This window comes from Chionomys nivalis, chromosome 19 (assembly GCF_950005125.1).
Source record: "Chionomys nivalis chromosome 19, mChiNiv1.1, whole genome shotgun sequence".
Lineage (NCBI taxonomy): Eukaryota > Metazoa > Chordata > Mammalia > Rodentia > Cricetidae > Chionomys > Chionomys nivalis.
The window spans coordinates 59,404,249-59,415,234 of record NC_080104.1 but is presented as its reverse complement, the minus strand read 5'-3'; the positions used below and the strand labels follow the sequence as shown (position 1 = coordinate 59,415,234).

General features: G+C 46.2%; 1 protein-coding gene across 3 annotated transcripts in view; it reads left to right on the top strand.

Moving 5' to 3' along the window:
- Window positions 1-388: 388 nt before the first annotated feature.
- Mapk14 (mitogen-activated protein kinase 14) overlaps window positions 389-10,986 on the top strand; it is a 61,981-nt gene continuing 51,383 nt past the window's right edge. Inside the window, exon 1 of one of the 3 annotated variants that reach the window (XM_057794413.1) lies at window positions 389-902. In XM_057794413.1, coding sequence (XP_057650396.1) covers window positions 787-902 — 116 coding nt within the window. In that variant the 5' untranslated portion in view covers window positions 389-786. The remainder of the gene's footprint in view (window positions 903-10,986) is intronic. The other 2 variants (XM_057794412.1, XM_057794411.1) reach the window with 2 other exon arrangements.

Here is a 10,986-nt window from a genome sequence, read left to right as displayed (position 1 = left end):
CATGTGTCCTTGAGCAGACAGGAATGCAACAGCTTTCTGGACAGGGCCAGTCTGTTCTTGCAAGGGTTTCTTGGAAATTGCGAGCTCCATTGGAGCAGGTGGCTTGCAGTTCAAAGATCTTTTGCGCCCCCCCCCCCCCCCCCCGACGCTGTCACAGTCAGTGGCTTTCCGCCATGGCGCCAGGCATTCGCCAAGCCGACCACAAAGAGGCGCGCGCGGCATGCGCTGCGGCCTCCTCCTCCGCGCCCTGGAGGAGCCCAGTCCCCGAGTTCCTGCCTCGGCGCCGCAGCTGGGTCTCTCTTCTCGCGAGAGCTGCCTCCCTCTCGCGAACCTCCCCCCCCCCCGGGCAGGTTCCATATTGGGTAAGATCTCGGGTGGCCGAGGGCTGTCTCCGGGGTCTGTTCTCGCGAGACTTCCACGAGAGGCTCCCGGTCGTTGCTTGGAGGATCTCGGCCACAGGAGCCCGAGCGGGCGCTGTGGCGCGAGCGGGTGTTGTGCGGTGTCGGCCCGGGCAGCGGCTGCAGGGGGACCGCGGCGGAAGCAGCCTCGAGCCGCAGAGCCGGCTCCCGCACTTTGCCGAGGCTCGTCGGAGCCGCCGCGCCTGACAGGGGCCGCGCGCCGGGGGTCGCAGTGTCCGGAGCTGCGCGGGCGGCTGGGGCAGCAGGGTCCGGCCAGCCGCGCGGAGGGCGGGAGGGCGGGCGAGCGGCAGGCGCAGAGGAGAGCGTGCGGCTGCAGGCAGGGGCCCCCCGCTCGGCCACCTCCTCGCCCCGCGGCCGCCGCTGGAAGATGTCTCAGGAGAGGCCCACGTTCTACCGGCAGGAGCTGAACAAGACCATCTGGGAGGTGCCCGAGCGATACCAGAACCTGTCCCCGGTGGGCTCGGGCGCCTATGGCTCGGTTTGGTGAGTGTCGCCGGGCCTCGGGTGGAGGGACGCGGTGGAGCAAGCAGGGTGGCCATGCATGCCTGAGGGCCAGGCCTGTCCCCACAGCTCAGCGATGCGCCCAGCGGCAGGAATTCTCCGGGCGTGTGTGGGGGTGCAGGGGCAGTCGGAGCGGTGCGTGTCCTGCACCCCTCACCCTGCACTCGCAGGTAGATCGGGAGCCATGTGCAGGAGCGGGTCCGCGGTGGGCGCCCTGCGATGGTGCTCCACCCAGCGCTGTCTCTCTGCTTAGAAGATTGTTCCTCTCGGGGTCCCTCTGCAGCCGTGCAGCCGAAGGACCCTGGCCCCGGGTGCGGCCACTTAGGACGCTGGAGTCCTGGAGAGCAGACGAGCCGGGCGGAGCTTCTGCGGGGAGCAGTAGGGCAAAGCCTGACCCGGGGACTGCGGTCACCTGAACGAAACTTGCAAGAAAAAGCGCTCCTTTCCCGAAGTTTTGTTTTCTTATTTTTTTTTTTCTTTTACAATCCTCCATAGAAAAGTCCTGGTTTACGAACCGTTCTTTTGGAATTCGCACATGAATTAGCAGCACCCCGAAGAGCTTAAAATACCGACTTTATCTCGGGGAGCGCGGTGCCAGCTTGCGTGGTGTGTTTCCGATTCGGTCGAAAGCTTTATTTCCTTTTCGGGGGAGGGAGGGTGGCAGCGCCTGCAAGGACGCTACTGCTCGCCGCTTAGTCACATACCACTGCTCATTTCAGTATTGTTTGACAAAATAGTTTTTCAGTGCGGAGCCGGAGGGATTCTGACCTGTTGGGCTTTCTTAGGATCAGAAAAGTAGGACTAGGGCTTGGAGGTTTTTAATTGAAACAAGTCCTGGGGATGCTTGCCTTTTTTTTAAAGCCCCTTCGAAGGGGAGCTTTATCAGCTTTTAAGGACCGAGGTACATAGTGGTTTTCGTGAGAACCTGGAACATGTATAGCAAAGGAAACGATGTTTTTCAATTTTAAGCCTCTGGGAATAGGTTTAAAATTAAATCCATACCATAAAATTTCCACTCCAGAAATGTCTTAGGAACTTTCAAGTATTCCTACAGTTTCTTTTAGACTTGGTATCAGATTAGAACTCCCGATCTGAAAGTAAGCATACGGGTCAGCAGATGAGCTCTTTCTGTCTTTTAGTAATTCATCTGCATTCCTGCTTTCCAAAGAGTCTGGAGAATTGGTTTGTTTTGTTTTGGAACAAATTCCAGGCTTCTGGATGTGTTAATCTCTAAGTATGAGTCCTGTGTTACTTAAAGTCACACCATGAATTTCCTGTTTGGTAGAATCTTCTGGGTAATTGAGATTGTGCAATCGTGTCCAGCAACAGATCATATTACATTTGCTGGTACAAGCTGCATAAGTTATGTTGCAGATGGTACCAACCTTGCCGCCTTTCTCCCTGTTTACATTGTGGTAGTTTACATTTTAATAAAATGGCAGTAATACACATTTCTCATGTGTATTTGCGATTGGATTGTTATATTCATTATTTTTCTAATATTTAATAGCTCATTAGCATACCTTTATTTTTCATTCCTAATTATTACAGTATCAGGCTTTTGTTTCCATTTGAATGCTCAGGGAGTGATGCAACAGAATAGATCCACTGTAGGCCATCTGGGTGGGTAAACTTGCAGGGTTTCCCATGGACACTGCTGCCCTGGCAGAAGAGCAGGTTTGCAGTGACGGTCAGTAGTGAAGTGCCATTAAAGCCCTTGTCACTTCCTCCAGTGTGTTCTTGTCTATGAAACACAATCGAGCACAGCCTCACAATTTGAAAGGACTTTTAGCTAACAGCTTCTTAAAAGTAGTTGATGCGGGACCAGTGATGTAACTCTTGGTACAGCCCTGGCCTTGCCTATGGGAGGCCCTGCATTCCATCCCCAGCAACACAAAGCAATTCATTATGTGTAAAGTTCAGAAAGGTATGCCACAGTTCCCCAGCCCTACTTTCTCTTCCTTCAGTGACAACCACTATTCAGTTCCTTGCATGTCTTTTCAGAGAGGCAGTTTCTACAGAGTTAAGATGTGACCTATAACCTATCGATTGAGCAAATACCATTTTCAAGTTCGAAGTTGCGGGGGGTTTTGAAGATTTTTTTTAAAATGTTTATGTATATGAATATTTTGCTTGCATGCACATATAATTGCACATGAATGCCTGGTGCTATGGGTCCGTGGAACTGGGGTTACAGACAATTATGTGCAGCTCCGTGGGTGCTGGGAATTGAATCCGGGTCCTCCTCAAGAGTCAGAGTTATGATTTCTGTTAGCAGCTTTTTAAGTGCGACTGAAAATACCTTTTTGAATTTCTTTTTTTGGTTTTTCAAGACAGGGTTTCTCTGTGTGTCTCTGGCTGTCTGGAACTCACTCTGTAGACAGGCTGGCATTGGGGTCACAGAGATCTGCTTGCTTCTGCTTCACAAGTGCTGGGATTAAAGATGTGTGCCATTGCGCCTAGCTTCTTGAATTTCTTTTTTAACCTACTTTGGCTTGTGTTCCTTTTCTCCATCTCATCTTCTGAGACAGTTTGGTGTTGGAAATAAGGAAGTCCATTTGAATGCAAGTAATTGAGGGGGATTTAGACTGAAACCTTGAGAGAAGGCACTGCAGCTGGTAACAATGTCTTGTGTTGGTGAGGGCAGACCTATAATAAATGTCACAGCATTTCTTGTATGGCTTATTAAACTGGAAAAAGGAATCTTTGAATGGGACATGGTACACTTTGATGTGTAACTATTTTTTTACGTTCACGCCTATTTGTATTTTAATTTGCACTATGTAGTGAACAACAACAACAAAACAAACCAAGTACAAGTGTGCAGTAACCAACTGTGAGTCAAAGAGCGTGGCAGTCAGACTAGAAATTTGAGAGTTGATACAACTACACAGATATCTTTCTTTTAAAAAGAGTAAAAGGGAACTAAACCAAGTCTTCAAGTTTTAAGGAACTTTGTTCATTGTCTGTAGAGGGAAATGAAGCAAAATTGCTTCAGACCACATTGTTGCAAAGCATTGATTTTGTGGTTTGGGCACAGGGGACAATCTCTGTGGGGAATTTAAGGAAATACAAACAGGAACTTCAGTCCCTTCCCTCTGGGGAAGGGGTTCTTTCCAGCCCCCTTGCTGGGCTGACTTGGGCACCATACATTGCACGTGAGTATTGAGAATTACTTCTAGATCATCTGTAGCCATTGACCCTTCAATATCTATTGCATACCACCAAGTAGTGGCTGGGTTCTTGAGATAGACAAGAGAAGACAGTTCATTCCATCATTGGACTGGTAGTGCAGTGGCTACTTTTTATGGGTTGCTTGCTGTGTTGCAGGCAGGGTGATGCACAGTTTATGTTCGGCATGTAAACATATAACAAAAAGTAGCGGAAGATGGTAAGTTCTTCTAACAAACCAGCAACTTAATGCACTATTTAGGACAAGATTATTCCAGTAAATATAACAAAAATAAATAAGGCTTTTTAAAAACTGTTACTAGCCATTCACCATTAATTTTATTTTAACAAACCAAGGTAAAAAACAAAACCTCCATGGTTAGGTATGAAAAGATGACTCTCTTGACCAGTGAGAAGTCTGTGCTTTTAACTTTCTCTTCTAATAAATAGCTCGAGCCTCTTCCTTCCCTCCGTGCCTTCCTTCAAGACTGCTGGCCTTGAACTCTTGATCCTTTTGCTTGAGGCTCTCTACTGCAGGTACCACTGGAATGGGCCACCAAGATGCTTTTAGCTGACATACCTTCCACTTACTGCCTTCGTAACTGAAAGTAGAGTACTTACCTGTATGTTACCAGTCTTAATAAGAAACATTTAAATATAGTTATTAACTCCCAGCCACAAGTTTGAGGCCAGTTTGACCTGCAGAGTGAAAATGAAGCCATCTGGAGAAAAACATAAACAGACAAAACCACCTGTGGTTACTGGCAAGAGGGTGTATGTGCGTGTTTAGATTTATTTATTTTTATGTGTATTGTCTGAATGTGTATCTGTATACCACAGTGTGTTTGGTGCCTTCAAAGGCCAGAAGGGGGCTTCTTATCCTCTGAAACTGGAGTTACAGATGGTCATGAGCCATCATGTTGGTGTTGGGAACAAAACCCAGGTCCTCTGATAGCCAGTGCTTGTAGCCACTGAGCCATCTCTCTGGCCCCAGTCACTGGCAGGGGTTTGTGTGAGTACTGAAGAAGGACTGGTTTAAGTGTTCAGCCAATAGTTCTGTTCTGTTGAATTCCGCTTCCCACTCATAGCTTCCCACTGGACCCAAGGCCTCTCAGATCTGCCACTTTTGATTTTGCTTTTGCTTTTGATTTCTCTTTAATTCAGCCTTAGAGATGATCTGTGTTGCCTTTGCCTTCTGTGGACAATGCTGTGAATTGCGCTCAAATGTAGAAGAATTCTTTGGATTCAGTCACTTTGGTATTAGCTGGCATTTTATGAGATTCTGTAGTCGGTCGGTCATTTTCATTTCAAGCATTATCTGTTACTCCTTTTCTAGCTCCAGGAGGCTCTCCTCCCTTTGTATTGCTAGTGAGTGACAGGTCATGTGCATGCTAAGCACGTTATCCACTGAGCTTCACCCCAGCCTTCAGGCTGGCATTTTTAACCTAGTTTTGTGGATGAGCTGGGCTTATTTAAAAGAGACACGCTTGCCAGAGCAGCTTTGGTTTTGGGTCTGGGGTTCCAGCACTTGAGTAGTGTCTTTTCTCATCAGTGTGTCTGCTGGTTGTATGGGGACAGCGCCTCTTGTGTAGTCTTTTGCGATAGTTGTGATTACAGGACAGAGGACTCTTCAGGGTCACTGTGGGTAAATGACAACCCACTTAAGTCATGTACTCCCTCAGAAATTGATAAATTAAAAAAATGAAATTAATGCCCAGATGAAATCCCCCCCCCGAAGAACTTCTGGATTTATGACTAACATTCATTTGGAATTTATCAGTGTATACTTATGGAAAGTTAAGACCAACCATGTTGCTGTTGTATAATATAAGTACAGTATATGAAAATGAAATAAGCCTTGCTAGGCCTTTAAAAATACATCAGATTTTTATTCTTTGTGAAATCTGTCCTATCCAAAGGGGTTTGGTTGCTGCGATATCAGCGCCTGTCAGTATGATGGTCCTGACGGGTTTCTGCTCGGCTCCTCGTGGATGTGCACATTGTGTACAGTTTGTTTTTTTAAGGAAACAAGACCAGAACTTTCTTTAAATTTGATTTTTTTTTTAATTTCAGTTTTAGAAGATTGATCTTTGCAAATTGCTTTATAAGCTACATTTGTAGTGAGGATTAACCAGTTTTCCAGTGGACAAGCCTTTAAGAATTTGTTACAGGGAAGAAAAGGTAGTGTCTGTGAAATACACTTTACAGGTTGTTTCAGAGTTCTGAGCATGCTCCCATCCCAGGCTGCTGGTGAGATAGGGTGAGCGTGACAATCCCTAAGTTTTGGTCTTGGGGAAATGGATAGATTATGGTGACGTGCGAAAAGGTACAGGATTGTAGGTTCGTTGGTCTCTCCAAGGACATGGTTACTCACTTCACTGTGGGGCTTGTTCTTCAGCTACAGAATGTGGGATGCTAACAAAGTACAAAATGCTCGCCTGTCTGAAGCTGTGCTGTGCTGTGCTGACAGTGGAAAAATAAATAAGCCATGTTTATGGTGCCAGTGTCATTGGGAATACGAGACACAGCAAGGAAAGCAAAGTGGCTTCGCTTTTTCTCCTCCTCCTCCTCCTTCTCCTCTTCCTCCTCTTCCTCCTCCTCCTCCTCCTTCTCCTCTTCCTCCTCTTCCTTCTTTTTTCCTCTTCCCAGTGCTGAGGAACTTTGGTCCTTGTAAATGCCACACAGGCCTCTACTGTTCGCCATCCTCCATTGCACTTATAAGCCAGAGGACAGTGGTGGAAGTGACAGGAAAGATCTCAGCTGAGGTGCTGGGCATGGTGGGGCGAGGGGATTAATAAAACACAGACCTGTGCTACGTAATCAGCACAGCTAGAGCTGATGCGTCTGGCAGCAATCAGGAGAAAGGACTTTGCAGCTGGTAAGGCTCCTTCCTGTAAGGTCGTGTTTGCCCTTGTAAGGGCCAACTTTTATGCCGAGAAGAGACAGAAGAGGAATTTCGCTCCATAGTTTTCTTTCTGTTCCTTAACTGACAAAGGTACTGTTTGTGGTTTAGGATAGCACAAGAGAGATGAATCATTGCAAAGCTCTGACCTATGCCTGAAGCTCTCATTCCACCAGTCCCAGAGTGCCAGAAATTCAGGGTACTCCATTCCAGCTCTCTAAATGACATGGGCTTGCTTCAACTTTTTCAGCGTTTTGTTGCCAAAAGGAAGGGAGCAAAGAGATTAGCTGTTGGGTTCAGCTGAGAAAGGAAGATGAACGGCTGGAGGGCTGAACGTTTTCTAACGTCTTTGGCTTAGAGTTGTTTTTATCTTCCTTAGGGTATCTGAGTATTTAAGATCCCATTTATTTTGCTCTTTGGCTTTGTGTCTGTTTTCCATTCCTCTGCCTTTCCCTCCTCATGTTACCTGGCACTGGTGTTTTTGGCTATGAGGCTCCAAGGACTGTTAACTTGAATAGATGGGGCAGATCTGCATCTACAGATACTTGTAACTGCTTTCTGTCCTGTCTGGGCTGCCTTCATTGAGCTCCTTTCTTGATTCTTGGAAGCTGTCCCCTTTTACTGCTCTACTGTCTGGCTGCAGAAAGTGAGTTCCTGCAAACACAGATTCCCATGGCAACACAACAGAAAGGTATTAGAACAAGTGTTTCTTCTGTCTAGACCTGCTGTCTGACCGGCTGCAGCCCCTGAGCGTGTTTGCTCCTGCTGCACTGAAGGATGTGCTTACACATTTCCTTGTTTCCCTCAAAGCCTCCTCCTCGTAGGCCTTGCCACTGTGCTTGTGACATGGAGGAAGTTGTGTGCCCTGCTGCAGGTCTAGTCCCAAAGTGTGTGGTGGTTGTATCTCCAAGCTTGCAGTCAGCATACAGCACACTCATACCTAAAACAGCAGCAGCTGCTCCTTTGCTATCGTACACTTGCTAGTGCTAGGCATTGTGTGTAAGGCCAAAGCAAGGGAACTGGGGAGGAGGAAGTGCTTGCATGAAAGCATGAGGACCCGAGTTAGATGCTGGGCATGGCACACACTCGTGATCTAGCACAGGCCAGTTAGCCTAGCCAAGTTGGTGAGCTCCCAGGTTGAGTGAGAAAGCCTGTCTCAAAACAAGGTGGAAGACATGTAAGGTCAACCTCTGACCTAGACACAGAAAAGCAGGAAGGGCCCCAGGTTGCTTCGGAAGTCTCTGTAGCTTTTCTTCTTACATCTGTTCAGTGAATCTTGTCACCTCAGAGCTCCCTTTATATCTCTAAAGACTCTTCTGTCTCTCAAGTTCAGTGACATTCTAGTAGCTTGTCACACCTAGGACAGCTTAGTGCCAGGATATGTATTGGAAATCTGTGTCAGAGAAGCTTTTCCATCTGGTGATTCAAATCTGGAAAGGATGACGTCAGCATGTGCCCACAAGAGGTCAGAAAACAAAACAAAACCTCTTTTGATGTGTGAAGGCTCTGGGAGGCTGTTTTAGCAGAAGATGGTCTGAGAGTAATTGGTCTGGGTCCTGGGCCCTTAGCTGTGTCTACGCGCAGTGTCTTGTGCTCAGTTCTGCCTCTGCTCTCTCTGTGACACTCAACTTGGGGTGTCTGACTTGTGCAAGTGCTGAGTTCATCTTGTATTTCTTCATTCCGGTAGCAGACTAATTTAATTCCCAGAAATAATTTCTTTATTCTTAGTATCCTCGGAAGCTGACTCTCTCCCTCTGCCCTCCCTCTTAAACCTCTCATTTAGGGCTTTTGCTAGCTTGAACCTCCTTGAACTTAGACTTAGGAATACATAGTTTCTGTTTGTTTTCTCTCCAGTCTACCAGTTGCTAATGAAGATTTTAGTTCTCTTTCTCATCTGTAAAAGGGGAAAAAAAGCAAAATAAAACCCTCCTCCCTAAAAATGCTTGTGTTAGGTTGCAGGGGAATATTGATGTTGACATTTTGTATTAATATAGTTCTGTCATTCCATGATTGTGTGTGTGTGTGTGTAAACATTCTTACACATATGCGTATACGTGTGTGGAGGCCAGAGGTTAACCTCAGGTATTGTCCTTTGTCACTCTCTACCTTATTTTTTTAAAGTATACTATCTCTCAGTGAATCTGGAGCTCATGGATTGGTTAGACTAGCAGCCCGGCAATTCCCCAGGGACCTTCCTGTTTCCATCCCCAAATCTCAAATGCTGGAGTTGATTACAGGCACATAGCATCATACTGTTTTTTGGGGTTTGGGTTTTTTTTTTTTTTAATGTATATTGGTGTTTTGCCTTCATGTATGTCTATGTGAGAGTATCAGGTGTTGGAGTTACAGACAGTTGTATGATGTCATATGGGTGCTGGGGATTGGACCCAGGTCCACTGGAAGAACAGCTAAGTACCCTTAACCACCGAGTCATCTCTCCAGCCCCCTGGTTTTTGTTTGTTCCTTTTTATATGGGTCCTGGGAATCAAAATCGGTCCTCATACTTGCTAGTGTAATCACTTTTCCAACTGAGCCATCTCCCCAGCTTTTGTCACCCCTCCTTTGATGCTGCAGTCTGGCTTGCATAGGTTTCTGATTCCTGTGTAGTGTTCTAAGTGCCTTATCATCTCTTTAGAAATGAGCAGTCTCAATGTTAATTGATGCTGATGCTAGGCAAAAGGTTGAAAGGTCACAGATTAAGAGTGTACGTCTAAGCTGGGCGGTGGTGGCGCACGCCTTTAATCCCAGCACTTGGGAGGCAGAGGCAGGTGGATCTCTGTGAGTTCGAGACCAGCCTGGTCTACAAGAGCTAGTTCCAGGACAGGCTCCAAAACCACAGAGAAACCCTGTCTCGAAAAACCAAAAAAAAAAAAAAAAAAAAAAAAAAGAGCGTATGTCTGTTACTTTGCATGCCCGAAATCCGTTTACATCCCCAGACATAGTATAACAGGGTTCCTCAGTCTGCAGACATTCTGGGTGGGGCTGATGTTTGTTGTGGAGGCTGATTAGGGTATTGTCGTTTAACAGTAGTGCTGTCTCCTCATCTCAAGATTTATAGCAGTTTCCCATTGTGACAGCCAAAATTGTCTTACAGACATGGCCTTATGTTTGGGCGCCAGTCTAGGGAAACAGGCACCCATAATTGAAAACTTTTACACAGCTGTACATATTTAGGGAATTGTTCTGGGGTGAGAACTCGAGGCTGACTTGAACACTTGACCTGTTAGCAGGGAGGAATGCTTCCTTCTTCCTTCAACATGACCTTCCTTATTCCAGGGAACATCAGGGACACTAGCTAGGTCCCAAGCTTAATGGTTGGGACAGCTGGCTTAGAATGCTATCTGCTGTCATTGACCATGGGAATAACTGTATAGTGTTGTGAAGAAACAATGTATGTGAATGACTTGTTTTCTTTTGGTCCTGACCCACTTAGGATTTGCAAATGTTTCTGGAAAGGAAAGCTAATTATTTAGGACATTAACATTAAGTCCAAACTAAAGGTAGTGTTTTCCCACAGCATCTCTGGTATTTTCTGGCCCTTTCTCTCCTATCTTCTTTATGTAGATATCAAAGTTCTAAAAATATAATGTTCAGGCCAGCTAGGGCTATATAGTGAGATCCCATCAAAATAAAAATGTTAGCAAAGCAAAAGACTGTCAAGTAAACAAAGAAGCAAACGTACTAGCAGTTCACACCCCCCGGTTTGTTTGTCTAACATAGTCTAGATGTACAGCCCTAGCTGGCCTGGAACACACTGCAGACTAGCCTGACTTCAGATGCACGGCAGCCCTACCTCTCCTGCCAGGATCACAAGCATGCGCCACTACTTTATCTGCATTTTGAAGATTCTTAACATTTTAGTCTTTAAAACATTAGGCAATAACAAAGGGTGAATTTCTTAGTAATCTTGTGGATCTCAGCAGTAACTGAGGAAAATTAGCTTTAGTCTTGATTTAGTGCCTCTTATTTAGACTTATGTTTTGGTGTTTTCCT